Consider the following 19,722-nt stretch of genomic DNA (forward strand, 5'->3'; position numbering starts at 1 on the left):
CTGCTGACTAAAGGACATAGACCTCTCTTCTTCATGGGAGTTGTTTATGCTCATGAAGACCTTTATGAAGTCTTAGACCCCAAGAGTGGGACGTAACTTGTTATCAACTCCTTTACATATACCTTGTATAAGCCTTTGAGAAGGTCATCAGATAGTGCTCTGACTCTGAAACTAGAAAAAATACAAATTACGTTAGAAATTAAATGATATTAAATTTACATTGCTGTGAATGATTGGAATATATATTTTTTCAGAGTGTAGAAGTTTCAAAAGATTTTGAATTCTAATGATGATAAATGTTTTTGAGTTTATTCAAAGGACTCTTCAGACCCTTCTTATGTTTACAAATATAGTACGTACAGTCAAATTTTATCCTAGTTTAATGTTGCAGTACGCCTTACTCTTTGGTTATGTACAGTATGTTGCAATATCTAATTTTCAATATTTAACTTAGCCGGTGAATATATAGCTGCAACTCTGTTGCTCGACAGACAACTCTACGGAAAAACTCGCCAGCGATCGCTACACAGGTTGCGGGTGTGCCCAACAGCGCCATCTGTCGACCAGATACCCAGCTCTCATGTAAACAAAGACTCAATTTTCTCTCTGTCGAGGTGTCGACAAGACGTACTTTACTCGCTGTTGCTAAACTGGAGTTTTTCACATCTAATTGGTGAAGTACTATATTCTAGTTTTGAGCTTTCGCAATGCAGGTGTTTCATCTTAAATCTTGAACTCGTTTTGGATAGATTTAATTATGGTGACAAAGAGAGTATGGACTTTCTTTCACTTTTAAATGGCCAACCCTTCCCTTAGACGGAAGTGTGTTTAGGCTTTTAGTAATTATCTTATCACGTTATAAATTATTTATAGATTTTCCTCTATATATTTTATATCTCTCCGCCTTTATTAGGCCTCTTCGATTAACTTTCCATTTATTATAAACATATAAAAATAAATTTTAATGTTTTGTTTATATGCGACCTTTCCTGAGAGTAGGCGGTCCTAACTTGGAAACCGAAGTTAATCAACGTTGAGCCCTTTATATCGTAATTAGCTTTTAAGAGCTAAGGATTTAAAACTTTTTAAATGTAATATTTTATGAGGGAATTTCTTTGATAGTCTTCGTACTGTTTTCAAAGATGAACTAACGTTTAGTTTATTTATGCTACGCAGTTGTTGACGTTCAGGACGTTCAACATGCGCTCTATCGTTACGATAGAGAGAGAGTGTATCACGGTTTCACTTTGCAGTAAGAGTAAATCGATTCTGACGTTTTGTTCATTCTCTCTTAGCTTAAATGTTTTAAATTCTATTTTAAAGGAACTTTTTAATTGAAAAACCTTTCAGTTTTTTCCTTTAGTCAAATAACATGTTTTTTTGACGAAATATAATTGGGCTCTTCTCTTAGGTGCGAAATCAAGAGAGATAGAGACGGAGGGAGAGAGAGGAGAGAAAACGTTCCGTTCAAGCGGGTAACGTTGTTCTCGAGTTACTCTCGTCCCTAGTTTCTGTACGGGGAGGAAGGATAAAACGTTTTTAGTTTTTTATTCTCGTCCCCAGGCTATGTGCGGTGAGAGATTGAAAACGTAGTTTATAGGAACTAGTGTTTAGTCTCTTTCCCAGCCACTGATTTTTTATCTTAAAATATGTTTTCTGTTTTTTGCTGGTATTAATGAGCTTGCATTATACGACTGATTTCGCAATTACTACCTTTTAATGAAGGGTAGAATTGCGTGTTTCAGGTAGAAATCAGTAAAAGTTTCGATTTCAGTGAAATAAGTGCAAAACAGAAAATCGAAGTGATAAAGTAATATGCGCAAAGTGTTACAGTGTTGCGTCCGAGGGTTCGTCTGTTCGTGCCTGTCGTTCACCTAGTCTGGGACCTCTTGCATGCTCCCAAGCCCAGGGGAGAAGTAATGTCAAACGACTTATGGGTTCGAGAGGCCTTGATCAACGAACAGACGTTTTCCCTCTATGGTATCGGGTGTATCTTACCAAGATCTCCCCTACCATAAGACGAGAGAGACGTTGTTTCTCCTCGTCATCCGAAGGCTTTTCGCATAAGAAACCTGTCACAAGGTTTCGAAGCCCTTAAGCGAAAGTCAGTTCTTTCAGGACAGGTCCAGCGTCCTGGTTACAGCCATTAGGACAGCTCTGACCCTATGCAGTCATCGGATAACTGCTCGCCGCCTAACAAAAGCGTAACACAGACTCCGAGAGTTTTTTTTGTTGGCAAAGTGTTGCGGTCACAGACGTTACCCTCGTCTCTTACCACAACCATTTCCGTTGATCCTAAATGGGTTGTATGGCAAGACATGCAGTATATGTTTGCCTCCCTTATGGAAGACTATTCTGCCGATTAGTCCGTTGAGTCTAGCCGTTTATCTCATCGATATCCTGGCTTTCAGCCAACCTAACGTTCCTTTGTGCTTACTGTTGACGTTGGCGTAGCTAAGTCACGTCAGTCAGGTTGTTTAGAACCACACTCGATGCAGTCTCGTGTGGTTTTTCAGCCGCATTGGGACGTTAGGCCACTTGCTGATGCTCCTGTTGACGTTCAAGACGTTCACTAACAATCGGAGTTGACTTGTTTTGACGCTGTGCGTCAACCTCCGCATTCTAGAGTTGTTTTGACTGCTCAGTCTAGGCAGTCAAAGCAGTCTCGAGTGGACGCTGTGCGTCCTCACGCACCTGTTGTGGTTGACAGTTCAGTTGTTGACAGTTCACAGACTGTCAAGCAGTTACATGACGTTGCGTTCTGATCCGCTACTAATGCACCAGTGAGTGTGGACTCTGCTTGTAAAGCATTGCCACCATGGTAGGTCTCTCCCTTGCTTGAGACTCAGCTTTTATCGGACAAGGTTCCTGTAGATGAGGAAGTTGCTGTTCCCCCTCCTACTGATATTCCCTTGAGGACTCTGTCAGATGGAGAGGAGCCTAAAGCTGCTTAGCCCCCTATGGACTTTAATTAAATCATGATGATTTTTTTAAGGATCTTTGTCCGGATCTTTTTGTAACTGCTGCTCCTCGTTCGCCTAAACGTCAGAGCTTACACTAGGCCTAGCTACTTCGAAGCCGTTGTTTTGAAGCTAGTGCTCTCTCGCTCTCCTAGAGAGCTTTACGTTGGCTAGGCGACTGGTTTTTCACCAGGAGGAGTTTGGGGGATACAGCCTTTGCTTTCCCTTCTTTTAAACTGGCTTATAGAGCGAGAGTCTGTTATGACACGAGAGAAGTTCTCGGCTTGGGAGTTCATGCCTCTACCCAGATAGACTTCTCAAATCTCGTAGACTCTCCCTGGCGCCTGGCCAGGAGACGCTCCAAGTTTTTTACAGGTCAACTTCACAGCTGTTTTCGAGCCTTTGAAGTTTTGCTGTACAATTATGTCATGCATAAACAAGGCTTTCAGGGATGGAAAGCGGTACCGCCTCAGTCGCTAACCCCGTCTGTGGCCGCACCTGCTCCCGTAGACCCTAAATGGGCTTTGCTGCAAGACATGCAGTCCAAGCTTGCGTTCTTGATAGAGGACTTTAATGCGGAGAAGGTTGCTACCGAACCTTCTGGCCAACAACCTTCCAACCGGTCGGTTGTGCGCCCTGTTGACGCTGAGGTAACCTACTCGCGTCTGCCAGTTGAGGTGGTTCCTCCACCGATGCGACCCAGTGTGGGTTGCCAGCCGCACGTTGTCGTTAAGCGACGCTCGGAGGTGGTTGTTGACATTCAGGACGTTCAACAACCAGCAGAGGTGACTTGTTTTGACGCAGTGCGTCAACCTCAGCAACCCGGTAGGGTGTTGACTGCACAACCCAGACGGTCTAGACAGTCTCGGGTTGACGCTGTGCTTCCTCGCGCACCCATGGTTGTTGACAGTTCACAGACTGTGCAGCAGTTCCATGATGTTGCGTCCGGCTCCGTCACGCATGCACCAGTGCGACCGGTCTCAGCGAGCCAGACGTTGCCCACTCCGTTGCCGTTTCCTCATCAGTTTTCGGATGAGGAACCCTCTGATGAGGACGTTGCTGAACAACAAGACGATCAGCCCCCAGAATAGATCAAGCCCTGCTATCCATCCAGAAGATGCTGAAGAAGGAACGCTGCTCAGTCAGGCTGTGGATGAGTCTGGTAGGGACGCTGTCATCCGTGGAACAATTTGTGTCACTAGGAAGACTACACCTCCGTCCTCTTCATACCATCTAGCTTTTCACTGGAAAAAGGACAAGACGCTAGAAGCGGTCTCGATCCCGGTTTCCGAAAAGATAAAGTCTTGTCTGACTTGGTGGAAGGACAATATCAACCTAAGAGAGGGTCTTCCCCTGGCTGTTCAGACTCCCAACCACGTTCTCTTCTCGGACGCATCGGACGTGGGCTGGGGCGCGACACTAGACGGTCGGGAATGCTCAAGACTGTGGAACTCGAGTCAGAGGAGCATGCATATCAACTGCAAGGAGCTGTTGGCAGTACATCTGGCCTTGAAAAGCTTCAAGTCTCTCCTTCAATGCAAAGTGGTGGAAGTTAACTCGGACAACACCACGGCCTTGGCGTACATCTCCAAACAAGGAGGTACCCACTCACTGACGTTGTACGAGATCGCAAGGGACCTGCTCATCTGGTCAAAAGGTCAAGACATCTCCCTAGTAACGAGGTTCATCCAAGGCGACTTGAACGTCATAGCAGATTGTCTCTGTCGGAAAGGGCAAGTAATTCCAACCGAATGGACCCTCCATAAGGATGTGTGCAAGAGACTTTGGGCCACTTAGGGTAAACCATCCATAGATCTCTTTGCAACCTCGCTGACCAAGAGGCTTCCAATCTATTGCTCTCCAGTCCCGGACCCAGCAGCAATACATATAGATGCTTTCCTCCTAGATTGGTCACATCTGGATCTCTACGCATTCCCACCGTTCAAGATTGTCAACAAGGTACTGCAGAAGTTCGCCTCTCACGAAGGGACAAGGTTGACGTTAGTTGCTTCCCTCTGGCTCGCGAAAGAATGGTTCACCGAGATACTGCGATGGTTAGTAGATGTTCCCAGTAGCCTTCCTCTAAGGGTAGACCTTCTACGTCAGCCACACGTAAAGAAGGTACTCCAAAGCCTCCACGCTCTTCGTCTGACTGCCTTCAGACTATCGAAAGACTCTCGAGAGCTAGAGGCTTTTCGAAGGAGGCAGCCAGTGCGATTGCTAGAGCAAGGAGAGCGTCTTCCATTAGAGTCTACCAATCGAAGTGGGAAGTCTTCCGAGACTGGTGCAAGTCAGTTTCTGTATCCTCGACCAGTACCTCTGTAGCTCAAATAGCTGTTTTTCTCTTATACCTGAGAAAAGGACGATCCCTTTCAGCTCCCACTATCAAGGGCTACAGAAGCATGTTGGCATCGGTCTTCCGGCATAGAGGCTTAGATCTTTCCAAACATAAAGATCTGCAAGACCTCCTTAAGTCTTTTGAGACCACCAAGGAGCGTCGTTTGTCTACCCCTGGATGGAATTTAGACGTGGTACTAAGATTCTTCATGTCAGACAGGTTGGAGCCGTTACAATCAGCCTCCCTGAAAGATCTCACTCTTAAGACTCTTTTCCTGGTATGCTTAGCCTCGGCTAAAAGAGTCAGTGAGATTCATGCCTTCAGCAAGAACATCGGATTTTCGTCAGAAAAAGCCACTTGTTCGCTGCAACTTGGTTTTCTAGCCAAAAATGAGCTGCCTTCTCGGCCTTGGCCTAAATCTTTCGATATCCCCAGCTTATCGGAGATCGTAGGCAATGAACTAGAAAGAGTCTTATGCCCTGTTAGAGCTCTTAAGTTCTATTTAAAGCGTACTAAACCTTTACGAGGCCAATCTGAAGCTTTATGGTGTTCAGTTAAGAAACCATCCTTGCCTATGTCAAAGAATGCTTGGTCAGACTTTATCAGATTGTTAATACGAGAAGCTCATTCACATCTGAGTGAGGAAAACCGAACTTTGCTTAAGGTGAAGACGCACGAAGTTAGAGCTGTAACAACTTCCGTGGCCTTTAAGCAAAATATATCTCTGCAAAGTATAATGGACGCAACCTATTGGAGAAGCAAATCAGTGTTCGCGTCATTTTACTTGAAAGATGTCCAGTCTCTTTACAAGAACTGCTACACACTGGGACCATTCGTAGCAGCGAGTGCAGTAGTGGGTGAGGGCTCAACCACTACAATTCCCTAATTCCTTATCCTTTTAATCTGTCTCTTGAAGTGTTGTTTTTTTATGGGTTGTCCGGAAGGCTAAGAAGCCTTTCGCATCCTGGTTGATTTGGCGGGTGGTCAAAGTCATTTCTTGAGAGCGCCTAGATTATGGGTTTGATGAGGTCCTGTTGTATGGGTTGCAAACCTTGATACTTCAGATCCTAGGGGTCGATCAGCATCCTAAGAGGATCGCGAGGCTCCGTAAGGAAGACGTACTTAAAAGGCAGAGTAATTGTTCAAGTCGACTTCCTTACCAGGTACCTATTTATTTTGTTTTTGTTATTTTGATAACTTCTAAAATGAAATAAAAAACTCTTAGCTCATAAAAGTGTAAACATATATTACTGGTCTCTACCCACCATCCTTGGTGTGAATCAGCTATATATTCACCGGCTAAGTTAAATATTGAAAAATGTTATTTTGATTATAAAATAAATTTTTGAATATACTTACCCGGTGAATATAAATTAAATGACCCTCCCTTCCTCCCCAATAGAGACGCAGTGGGACGAGGAGAAAATTGAGTCTTTGTTTACATGAGAGCTGGGTATCTGGTCGACAGATGGCGCTGTTGGGCACACCTGCAACCTGTGTAGCGATCGCTGGCGAGTTTTTCCGTAGAGTTTGTCTGTCGAGCAATAGAGTTGCAGCTATATATTCACCGGGTAAGTATATTCAAAAATTTATTTTATAATAAAAATAACATTTTTTTCAGTGGCTGAGAGAGAAGAGGAATGTCACAGAAATGCAGAAGTGATGGGGATTGCACTCGGCCAGACAGATGAAAAAGATGATACCGATGAAAACCATACAATGCAGCCACCAGAACTACCAGTTATTTTAGAAGAGGATGCTGTAGATAAGAAAATGAATATTCCTGAAGGTAGTGATTGTCTGAATTACAACTCTCTTCATTATACTTTAATACAAATTTGGTTAAGAGTAAATAAACTGAGTCAAATAGCTTTCTAGAATATTGAAGTTGTAGTTGATGATGGATATAACTTAATTCCACAGAACTCAGCCTCCTACATTATTTTTTATTTGTTAATCTTAAAGTCTGTGTTTATATGGAATTTTATTAAATTATTTGCACTTTTTTAAAGTTGACTTTTCTACTTTCTATAGGTATGGAAGCATAGTTCCCCATTAATTATATTGCATACCTAAAGAACATTATTTATTAATCTAAAAACATTGCTGCATTACTGATATTGTTGGTGAATCTACAGCAGTACTAAAGTTGTCTTTCTTAGTTTTATAGATTGTCCTTTTATACAACTTTATATATGGCTCCTCAATTGTTGATCAAAATTGATGATTGTCAGTTAGATTTTATAACGCTAATGCCAAAAACAGAAGCTGTTATTTGAGTGGGTATTAAGCCTTTCAAGTATGTGACCATTAAGCGAGTGGAAAGCATTAGCAATAATAGTAAAAAACGGATTTTGAGCGAAGCGAAAAATCCATGTTTGGGTGATATAGCCATGGCGTCCTGATGGAAGGTTCCTTATTGGTAGCTTCCTTGGGTATATCACTACTAAATATTCCCAGAGAATTTAACCACAGGTTATCACAGAATTCTAACTTCTGGAGCGAGTATCCTAAAGGTTTCCCTTTAAGACATCGTATATCAACAGGGGACGCATGTATTAACGCGCCACATAGCTATCTACACCCCCAACAAAGTTAACACTTCGGTGTGTAGGGGCGGAGAATAGCTGGGGAGCCGTTCCACAGCTAATCTCGTTCGTGGCTACTTTTGGTACTCGAGACGTAAACAAACGGGCGCCATTGCTAAATGACGTCACGTCCGTCCTCATCCTGAAGCCAGTTGCTTGCCGATCACCATGATACAGTAGAGCTGGGTGGGACCTGAAAAACTGGACAAAGTAGCAGGGAGGGTCCATCAGGACGCCATGGCTATCTCACCCAAAAATAGATTTTTCGCTTCGCTCAAAATCCGTTTTTTGGGCTCAAGCCATGGCGTCCTGATGGAAGAATACCAGAGAATCAATGTATCGTGGTAGATTTTTCCCCTATTTGAGTAAGTGCCGAGGGCTTTGAACAGGGTAGCATAGTAATCTTAATAGAAGAACCGTAGGGAAGAGACCTTCCTGCCCCCCTGGCAGTGAAGTTCCCACGGGCCATGCCGAGATCAAAGTGGTTATAGAAGGGCTACTCACCTTGCTAGAAGAACCTGAAGAACTTGGAGACAAGACTGAATGGTTGGCATTCATATAGGAACATTCTCAAGGGCAGACAAGTGGTGGTTAGGCACTGTATGTTAATGGAGAATTGTCTGGTCTCTAAGGTATGAAGAAAGTAAGTATTCGTGTAGGAATATTACATTGCACAGGTGAATATATAATAAGGGTTGAAACCTTAGTATCTTCATCAACCATAAGAGGAAGGGGATAATAAAACTATGACAGACGTGTATTTCATAGTATAAGTAGGAGCGGATTGAGACGCAAAAGTAATAAAATAGAAATTTTATTTCACAATTGCAGGGTATATTAATGAAATGCAATACATGTAAAAGTAATTTACAACAAATTATAATGTACATAGTAATGAAAGACTTGCTCTTGAATCTGAAAGAGAATTTCAAATTTATTAGTTGGCACTCGTTCTCGAGGAACGTCAGTCTTTAAAAGTAAAACACATCATGCTCTAGGCATGCAGCACTCGTGTGACGACTATGACATTTCACCTGGGATAAGAACAGTTATATGAAAAGCACTAAGTGTTTTCGACATCACTACGTATCACTTGAGGGTCAACATAGGCACCCGAAGAGTTAGAGTCCCAAGTAACTCACTCTTCTATGCAGAGTTAGGTGCAGGTTTCATAACACTACCTGCGGCTACCACAAAATGTTTGACTTCGTGCACTTGTTTCGCATAATGTTTGAAGAAAACACGCGAGGATTTCCAGCCTGTGAAACTCTTAAGGCTTTCGAAATCCATACTCTGAAAGAAATTCAGAGACAATGCAACTTTTCTAGGATCATGACCGGCGGGTGTACTGTCAGGATCCGCTCTGCGAATGAAGTAGGTGATTTTCGCTCTTAGTTGTTTCAGTGACAGGTCGCTGCCCGATGTTTCTCCTTTGAAGAGTTGGCCTCCACCAAAGTCCAAAGTTCTGCGAAGATAGACCTTGAGGCTCTCTACTGGGCAAAGAGAAGCATCTTCTTTCAGGGGGCATATTCTCCAAGGTCCCCATCTTTTGGTGGGTAATTCGTTTTTGGCGAGAAACGTCGGATCCGGGAAGAGGGTAAGGTCTCCTGAGTCAGTAAACAGGATATGACCTTCTTCTCTTGATAATGCCACTATTTCGCTGACTCGGGCTCCTGAAGCAAGAGCAAAAAGAAATATAACTTTCTGAGTCAGATCCTTGAGAGGGCATGAATCATTATCCAAGTTGGAGGCGAAATGGAGCACCTTGTCCAAAGACCAGGAGATCGGTTTCGGTGGGGGTGCTGGGCGTAGACGAGCGCATGCTTTCGGCAATTTATTGAAGATGTCGCTGGACAAATCAATCTGGAAGGCATACATCAGTGGTCTAGTTAAGGCCGATTTGCAAGTAGAAATCGTGTTGGCTGCCAAGCCCTGTCCATGAAGGTGAATAAAGAAGGACATGCAAAAATCAATGGTGATTTCCGTAGGATTTTTTGCCTTGACGAATGAGACCCATTTTCTCCAAGATGATTCGTATTGCCGTCTTGTGGATTCGGTCTTGTATTCCTCGAGGAAGTCTAGACTTTTCTTCGAGATCCCAAACCTTTTCTTCGCGGCTAGGGAGAGAAAATCATGAGATGAAGGTCCTTGATTTTCGATGATGAAGCGAAGACAGTCGACTTCTGTACTTGCTGGGAGAGAACTGGGCCCGGGAGAGGGATCAGTGTGGGCTGCAGCTCCAGGACCAGGGGGTACCAATTGCTCCGGGGCCACTTGGGAGCCACTAGGGCCGCTGTCCCTTTGAAGGTTCTCAGCTTGGAGAGGACTTTCAGCAGAAGGTTGGTGGGAGGGAACGGGTAGATCTTGGACCATCTGTTCCAGTCCAGTGACATGGCGTCCACTGCCTCTGCCTTGGGGTCCTCGTACGGGGCCACACATCGAGGAAGTTGATTGTTGTCGCTCGTTGCGAAGAGATCGATCTGAAGTTCTGGGACTTGGTGAGAGATGAAGGAGAATGATCTTGCGTCTAGAGACCATTCCGACTCTATCGGGCTTGTCCGGGATAGAGCGTCCGCCGTCACGTTGCGGAATCCTTGTAGGTGAACTGCAGACAGGTGCCACTTCTTCCTCTCTGCCAGACGGAAGATTGTCAGAAGCACCTGATTTATCTGGGGCGATCTTGAGCCTTGGCGATTGAGACATCGAACTACCACCGAGTTGTCTAGGGTTGGACGAATATGGATCGAGGGAGGCGGGGAGAGTTTCTTCAGTGTTAGAAGGACCGCCATGGCCTCCAAGATGTTGATGTGAAACGTCTTGAATAGGGGAGACCATGTGCCTTGAGCCTGTTTTTGGTGGGAGTGACCTCCCCAACCCTCCAGTGAAGCGTCCGTGTGGATGTTGAGTGATGGAGGTGGGTGTTGAAGAGGGATGGACCTTTTCAGGGCCGTCGCTTCCGACCACGGCTTGAGGAGAAGCCAAAGTCTGTTTGGGAGCCGTCTCTTGAGGTCTCTTCGAGCGATGGATGCAGAACGTCTCCAGACTCCCGCGGCATCCTTTAGCTGTGCACGAAGCACTGGGTTTGTCACTAAGGCGAACTGTAGAGAGCCTAGAACTCGTTCCTGCTGACGTCTTGAGATCCGTTTGGATTTCAGCAGTCGCTTGACAGACCCTGCTATTTCCTTCCTTTTCTTCTGGGGGATGGAAAGGCGGTGTGACTGAAGGTTCCACTGGATTCCTAACCATTGGAACTTCTGAGCTGGAGAGAGGCGAGATTTCTTCGCGTTTATCTTGAATCCCAGGTGTTCTAGGAACTGGGTGACTTTGCTGCAGGATCTTAAACAATCCGCGGGCGATGGAGCCCAGACTAGCCAGTCGTCGAGGTAGGCCATCACCTGGACGTCTTGGAGGCGGAGCTGTTGTACTATGGCGTCCGCCAGCTTTGTGAAGATCCGAGGGGCCACGTTGAGGCCGAAGGGCATGGCCCTGAAGGCGTAGCTTTTCCTTTGGAGTCGAAATCCTAGGTAGGAGGAAGCGTGGTGGTTCATTGGAACGTGCCAGTAGGCATCCGCCAGGTCTATGGAGACCGTGTAAGAACCTCGAGGCAGAAGGGTCCTTATCTGTTGAAGAGTCAGCATCTTGAACTTGTTGTTCGCTATGAACTTGTTGAGGGGGGATAAGTCTAGAATGACTCTGAGCTTGTCGGAGTCCTTCTTGGGGACGCAAAACAGTCTCCCTTGGAACCTGGTTGACTTTACCCTCCTTATCACCTTCTTGTTCAAGAGATCTAGGACATATTCTTCCAGAAGGGGGGTTGATTGTTGGAAGAATTGCTGGAAGGTTGGGGGTGGTTGAGTCCAACTCCAGCTTAGACCCTTCTTGACGATGCTGTGTGCCCAGGGATCGAAGGTCCAACGATCCTGGAATTGGCGGAGTCTTCCACCCACCGGAAGCACTTCATTGCTTCTGGTGTCCCGAGGGCTTACCGCCTCGGCCGCTAGCTCCCCTTCCTCCTCTGCCTCTGGAGGGACGGCGAGATGCGTCTCTGCCTGCACCTCTGCTTGAGCCTCTACCTTTGGGACGAAAGGTAGTCGTCTGTTGCTCAAAGGCAGGGGTGAAAACCGGTGACTGGGACAAAACCGGTTGGGTGACCAGCTGAAAGGTCTGTTGTGGCTGAGCAGCCACTTGGGGAGTAGCGGATCCCGGAAACTGCCGTCTCTGTTGACGTTGCTGGGGTTTTGGCTTGGAGGATTTCCTCTTAGGTTGAGGGCCATCGTCCTGAGAGGATTTCCTCTTCTTCGACATGCCCCACTTGTTGAGAAGGTTCCTATTCTCAGTGGCGGCCTTGTCGGTGATCTCTTTCACAAGATCGGAGGGAAAGAGGTGCTTACCCCAGATGTTGGAGGAAATCAGCCTCCGGGGTTCGTGTCTCACTGTGGCACCGAGAACACGAATTCACGACAGGCTCTCCGAGCCTTCATGAAATTGTACAGGTCCTTTACCAGAGTCGCCATGTGCGATTTGGCGAGTACCATGTAGTGGTTGGGGACTCTGGTGTCGCCAGCCATGACGTCAAGCTGTACTTGGAGGGACATGGATGCTGCGAGCCTTTCCTTCGTGTCTTGTTCCCGACGAAGGAGATATTCATTAAGTTTCGGGAGGTCTTCATTAAACTGACGTCCAGCCACGTCAGGATCTAGTTTTCCCACCACGAAGGTATGCTGGATATCCTTCCAGTGTCGAACATCGGGGGGAGTCACCAGGGAGAAGGGTCTGCACTCCTCCAGTGCAGGACAGGGCTTCCCTTCTTCCACTGCCTTGTGACACGCGGCGAAGGCCTTTTCCGTAAAGGGGAGGACTGCATCGTCGGGTGCGACGTAGGTAGGGTGCTTCTTGCTCAGTGCCGGGAGCATTGAGCAGGTAAAGCCCTACTTTTAACAGCTTTGGCCAGCATAGCCTGGGCCTTCGGGAGATCGAAAACTATCACCTCCTTAGGTTCGGTCTCCTCTTTAGAGACAGGTTCGGATCGAAGCCTGACGTAACAGTCCGGGTAAGCCCCAAAGCTCGGGAAGAACTCCACTTCTTCCAGGGCAATCGAGCCAATCTTCTCGCTGATGAAGATCCTGCCCGTTGCGATGGGCATATGCTCAGCATACCTCCAGGGGTTGGCGTGCGAGCATATCGGGAGGTCTTTAACCGAAATCTTCTTCGGCTCTTTGGAACCTCCCATGGACCTGATGTACTCGTGTGTCACTTGAAGCTTCTTGTCCATAAGTGTTTCGATCATATGGAACATCTCCTGGGCGGATGGGATGGGGTCCGAGGTAGCGGAGGTAGACGGGAGAGACACTTCCGTCGGTGTAGGAGTAGGGGCGGGGGTGGAAGGCGGAGCGACCTCCTGCTCCGACTCGGTGTATTCCACCTGGTCCTCTTCATCGTCCACGTCTTGGGCCATGAGGTTCCTCTCCGTGTTCTCCGAAATATCCGACATGCGTTCCTCATTGTCGGCATCCAGGTGACACTCGTGCATGGACTGGGCCATGACAACATCGGGTTCCACCGTGATCTGGACGGTGGGGATCTGATCCTTGGGGACCACAGAATCTGGGGATGCCTTTGGGAACAGTAAGGCCCTCATGTCTTCAGTGGCAAGGTACGGTCCAGTGGCGTTCTTCTGGAAGCCACGCACCCATTTGCGTAGCTTCTCTCGAGAAGCGTCACTAACCTCCGCGGAAGGAGGATTATTGAACGCGTCGACCAGGCGATCCTGGCAGACCGTACAGTTCTGCGGGTCCCAGAACTTCAGATCCCCTTTCTTGTTGGCACAAGGGGCGTGGGTCCTACACGCCGTGTGTCCATAAAAGTGCGGGCGCTTCACTGCACAGAAGCTGTGGTCGCACTTCAGTTGCTCCTCCTGTAAGAGAAAGAGAACATGAGTATGGGGGAGTCATAAGGATGACTCTTAAACTAAAGCTAAATATTAATTGATTAATTTTTAACTTAACATTAAGTGTGATGAACAGAGAATGGGCGGAAAAGAAGGAGATAGATACATACTCCGTGTAACCCGCCCGGCTGGTTACCGTGACCTTCACCCATAGACAATCTGTTGTGACCGAAGGCACAGGATAGAATTCAACATGGAATGCCCGTAAGGCAGTGGGAATTCTATTGGGAATTGTCAAGGATGTAAGGCTAGGACTGAGGCCACTCAGACTCTAGAATTGGGAACTAGAAGATCCCATAGGGTAACGGTTTCCGGCAACCAGCCGTGCTAAGATACACACAGCATGCTGGAAATCTGTGATATGCAAGAAGACAGCATGATTACTAATAGAACGGTAAGATAATACCTATCCATTTACGTAATCAAGTCATCTGGTTGCGATGTAGGGCTATCAACATCAGATGATAGCTAGTAGAAGGGGGTGCAAGTCGTCTTGACGCCTCCGGAAGGCTCCAGCAGACCGCCGGCACGCCGGAGGCCGCTCCAGCAGACCGCCGGCACGCCGGAGGCCGCTCCAGCAGAGTTTCTGGCATTAAGGAAAACAATATAGAAGTCAAGAGTAATGCCAGGGTGCCGGAAACCGTTACCCTATGGGATCTTCTAGTTCCCAATTCTAGAGTCTGAGTGGCCTCAGTCCTAGCCTTACATCCTTGACAATTCCCAATAGAATTCCCACTGCCTTACGGGCATTCCATGTTGAATTCTATCCTGTGCCTTCGGTCACAACAGATGATAGCTAGTAGAAGGGGGTGCAAGTCGTCTTGACGCCTCCGGAAGGCTCCAGCAGACCGCCGGCACGCCGGAGGCCGCTCCAACAGACCGCCGGCACGCCGGAGGCCGCTCCAGCAGAGTTTCTGGCATTAAGGAAAACAATATAGAAGTCAAGAGTAATGCCAGGGTGGCGGCCGCCGGCAGGGAGCGGCGGCTCCGGCAGCCGGAGGTAGCCGGCTTGGTGACAGGGACAAGGATGGTTATAGCAGAACCGGACTGCCGGCAGCGGATGCCGGCACTCCGGGGGCCAGCCGGTGGACGGACGACTGAGGCTATGAGGAAAGAGGGAAGACCATCGGCTAGGCGCCGGCGGCAGGCGGCAATCCCCCGGCACACGGGGGACTGGCGGCCCAGAGGGCAAGGGGTAAGTCACCAAGGTAGGAGGTGGGTATCACCGACAGTAGAAGCGGCAAGGGACCGGCACCAGGATAGTGAAAGAGACAGAAGGAGGGATGTAGGGGTCCGGCCACGGACCCCAAGACATCCCACCTGAGTGGGTGTACCCATGATAGAGGCTAACCCTATCACCCAGAAGCAGGGGCCGCAGAGGACCGGGAGCTAAGGGAGCCCAAGGGAGGGCAGGGAACACCCAAGAGGGGGGGGGGGGAGAACCCCTGTAGACAGAACGCATCCAGTGGCTAACCCCATAGGACACTATGAAGGGTATATGTACCAGAGCAGACTGCACACAGGAGCTCAAGGTAGCCCTATCACTCCACCCTAAGGAGGAGTTGTAGGACAGGGGACAGTTGGGTATAGACTAACCTAAGTATAGGCTAGGCCATACAAGAGATAGGTAGGGAGGGGAGAAGAGAAGGGTCTTCTGTGGAGGAGGTTCTGTACCAGAGCGGCCACCGAGGAAGGGAGGACACTCCCTAGCCTAAGGTAAGGCAGCCTGTCTGAAAACGGTGCATGGGTATCGTTTCAGCAAGGTACAGAGCTAACTCCTCCAAAACCTAACCTAGAGCAGGGAGGTTACACCCTGAACCAGGAAGGATGGAAGACATATCGCTATTGCAAGGAAGGTCGGAGACCAGCCCCAGCAATAGAGGACGGGCTAGCCGTTCCTCATTCTCGGACGCCACCTTAAGGGGGGATCATTCCCTTAGGGGGGGGGCAGAGAAGCGATATAAATACTCTGATAAGAGCCAGATCCCCTTACGTGGTAGGGGGAGCAAGGCTGCACAGAGGGGATGCCCTAAGGCAGGGGATCAAGGAAGCATATAGGGGTCCTACTTGTAGGTTAGGTTAGAAAGGCACACTAACTAACCTATCCCCTATATGGTCCCTGAAGGCGAAAAAACGCTTGCATCACAGTCAACAGTATTGTAAAATAATGCCACTATCTTCATAAATAAACCTAGGATCACTGATAAATATCATGCATGAACACTGATATAGGCGCTCTGGCCTAGGGGCTAGGCTAGCCAACTGGTATGGGGTCAGTTGATGACCGATAATAAAGCGTCAAAACACGATATAAAAGTTCTTAGCTATGAAGACTAAATAACTAATAGTATCGATTAGTTAATGAGGCCGGAAAATGCTGTTGAGGCTATCTAAATAAGGCATGCAAAACAACAGCCACGCCATAAAATGGCCGGTCCGGTCGAGGCACAGCTCTGCCACAAAACATCAAATATCTCGAAAAGTAAAAGTTACTTTACGGTCAGAGCTTATTTAAACAATACTGGAACCTTGTACTCAACTTTCCAGAAGAAGGCGAGGCCGAAGGTAGCGACATAACGAAGATGCAAGCCGATGAAAATAGCACAAGGGAAAATCCGTCTTAGCAAGGCAAGCTACTAGAAGAAGGATGAGGACGGACGTGACGTCATTTAGCAATGGCGCCCGTTTGTTTACGTCTCGAGTACCAAAAGTAGCCACGAACGAGATTAGCTGTGGAACGGCTCCCCAGCTATTCTCCGCCCCTACACACCGAAGTGTTAACTCTGTTGGGGGTGTAGATAGCTATGTGGAGCGTTAATACATGCATCCCCTGTTGATATACGATGTCTTAAAGGGAAACCTTTAGGATACTCGCTCCAGAAGTTAGAATTCTGTGATAACCTGTGGTTAAATTCTCTGGGAATATTTAGTAGTGATATACCCAAGGAAGCTACCAATAAGGAACCTTCCATCAGGACGCCATTGCTTGAGCCCAAAAATTATTATTAAGATTATTTCCTCTTATGAAATTTATCTCATTTTCTGATATTGCTGCTTCCTCACATTTAAGCCATTTTTTTCCAGAGTAGATGAGAAAAGTTTATGGGAAATTATTGAGTTGTGCCAATCTTTATTATTGAATTCAGGTGTGTCACTGTATGATGAAAATGATAGCAAGACTTGATGATCGTTGGAGAAAAAAAATCTTCCATAAAGTACTTAGTCTTTAAGTATTGATGAAATTTGCCGTCAACATTAGAAATTTTACTCTGAAGGAAAATTTTTCTTTAGCTCAAATCAGTAAAACTCTCGTGAAACTCATTTCATAGTAAAAAAATCTTGCTGTAAATTTAATTCTATATTAACATGAAACTTGTATCTTGCAAAGATTTCATGGCAATAATATACAGTACATTTTATTCTAATTATGTGTCACCTGTTGATATTTCTACACACAATTCATATATACTCATATATGTGTTTGTGTGTAGTGAAATCAATTATCTTATTGTAAGACACATACTGTACCGCAGTAATAATATTGCATTCTGTTACAGTTGCCATGTTGGAGGCTTTTCCAAACCAAGAGGACCTTCTGCTTCCACAAGAAATGAAAGAACATGAAACAAAAGGAAGTTTGAATACAGTTATGCAAAGTGTGGTGAAAGTGGTATGTATTATTAGGTTTTATTTGTGAAGAATATTTACATTATATGAATAAAACCATTAATTAACAAATCCCTTTCTATCCTGGTACCAGTAAATGCAAAGTTTGGATTACATTATTAGTGGTTTATCAGTGTTTTGAGTTTATATCATTGGCATTCCTAATTTTTCTTTGGTTATCACTCATTTGTTTTATCACAAATCCAGTAATGTACTTTATAGCTTAATTGTTCCCACACTAACAAACCTTACGTTATTTATGCGGAGGATATTCTTTCGGTGAAGCTTGAAGGTAGCCATTAGACTTTTAATGAGAGGTGGCAACCCTACCTAACCACTGTTGTGGGTAGGTAGGGGGTGACTGTGGGGTACCCAGATACCTATATCTACTTACAGCTTGGTGAGCCACGTCACTTTTTTCTTTTAGCTGGTAGACAACGTACATCTCCGCTCTCTCCTCCTCAAAGCTTAGCCATACAGACATTTGCTATCTGCTCATCCTTTTTCTCTTCAGAAGTGACTGGTCACGTGGGTCGCCCTTGCACACTCCGTGTGCCCGACATGCAGGGGGCGTCACTGCAAGCAGGGTTTGCCCTGCGACAAGTGTAGGGAGTGGCCTTCCGCCCACTGGGAGAAATTTTGGCATCGCAGGAAAGCCAAGCGAGATTTTTCTCCCCCAGGGACTAAAAAAGACTTCGAGCTTCTTCACGCACTCCTAGATCTCTCCGAAGCTCCTTCTCACTTGCCTTCCTCTGGGGGGCAATTAAGTAGGAGTGCAGACCAACTAACTCCTTGGCAATCTTGGGGTACTGGGGGTGGTTGCTTCCTCTATAGGACTACCTTCACCTCCAGCCACTGGGGAGCCATATTCTCTTGCAGAGATGTTGCAGGTATGGCCGCCCCTGGGGGTTTCTGCTCCCCCTTCGAAGAAAACGCTGCTGCAACTCTTTCATTGTGGGGCTCGGAGAGCTACTTTGCCAGCAGCTTCTACATCCTTCGCCCTGGACATTTGCGAGGTCCATCTATTGCCCTCTCCTGGCCCTTCCACGCTTGGATGAGGTGACCGCTCTTGCTCACCCCTCCGTTAGCCTCCCGCTTACAGCGAGTCTTCTCGGCATCCTGGGACATCGTCGTCACCTGACCAGCAGGTTTTTGCTTCTTCCCACAGAAAAGGTTCCAGCTTGCATGCGCACCTCTCGCCTGCTACTGATGTTAGGAGTGATGATCTTCAAGCGGCCAGCGCTCCATCTGCTCGCCCATCACCGGGACGAGACACTCCATCTGCTCGTCCTTCTGAACGATCACCGTCAGGACGTCGTTCACTACAATCAGAGGATCGTAGGTCATCATAATCACTGCACCCTTCTTCACGAAGGCGTTCCTATTCTAGAGCTAAACGCTCGCTCTCAAGAGACCATAGGTTATCCCGGTCTCGGCGCTCTTCTTCTAGTAGGGGTTCTTACTTTCAAACTGAAAGCTCACGATCACGAGATAGACGCTCTGGATCATAATCTGGACCCTTGCGTTCACGAGCTAGACGCTCAGGATCTCGACGCTCAAGATCATGAGCTAGAGACTCATGATCACGAGAAGGATGCTGAAGATCGCGAACCAAGCATTCACTGTCCAGACGTTCCTCTTTACGAGGATGACGTAGGCGCTCGCGTTTAACATCCACACGGCACAATACAGCTTGACCTTCTCCACGACGAACCATGATAGGACAAGGACCTTCCAATGAACAATGCTCAGAGAAGCTTCCAGTTTAGCTCCCTCCTGCGCCCTTCACGGCCTGAGATGCCTTAGGTAAGTGATTGCCCACACGACACTCACCAATGCGTTCCGCTGTGGCGCAATGCACTCCAACGCTATGCGTTGCCACTGTTCCGAGGCTTCCATCTCCACCCCCAGCTAGTGATAGTGGTTCGGCAGTCCACATGAGCCCCTAGGACTTTCTCCTTCCCGTTCATCGTCAATCGCTCGTGAAACGATGGCCTCTGCTCGTGAATCATGCCCTCTTACACATGAATCACGCCCACTGACGCGTGTATCGGCCAATCCCTTGTGTGCTAAACGCACTGAGGTCCTGATTTCACTAGCAATCACGGACCCAACCCCTCCGCCAACGACCTCTGCAAACGTTACATCTAGCGGCAGGCCACTTCCTTCCCTGAAAGTTTTAAGGAACCCTCCTAACAAGTTAGCAGGTGGTGTTGGTGTTCC

The 19,722-nt window shown here is 47.0% G+C and overlaps 1 protein-coding gene across 2 annotated transcripts in view; it reads left to right on the forward strand.

The window, feature by feature from the left end:
• The window catches only part of LOC137629035 (zinc finger protein 665-like), a 38,190-nt gene that overhangs the window by 9,093 nt on the left and 9,375 nt on the right, over positions 1–19,722 (forward strand). For both annotated transcript variants that reach the window (XM_068360309.1, XM_068360303.1), the window contains exons 3-4: positions 6,920–7,087; positions 17,391–17,503. In XM_068360309.1, coding sequence (XP_068216410.1) covers positions 6,920–7,087; positions 17,391–17,503 — 281 coding nt within the window. The remainder of the gene's footprint in view (positions 1–6,919; positions 7,088–17,390; positions 17,504–19,722) is intronic.

Source organism: Palaemon carinicauda, chromosome 2, assembly GCF_036898095.1.
Source record: "Palaemon carinicauda isolate YSFRI2023 chromosome 2, ASM3689809v2, whole genome shotgun sequence".
Classification (NCBI taxonomy): domain Eukaryota; kingdom Metazoa; phylum Arthropoda; class Malacostraca; order Decapoda; family Palaemonidae; genus Palaemon; species Palaemon carinicauda.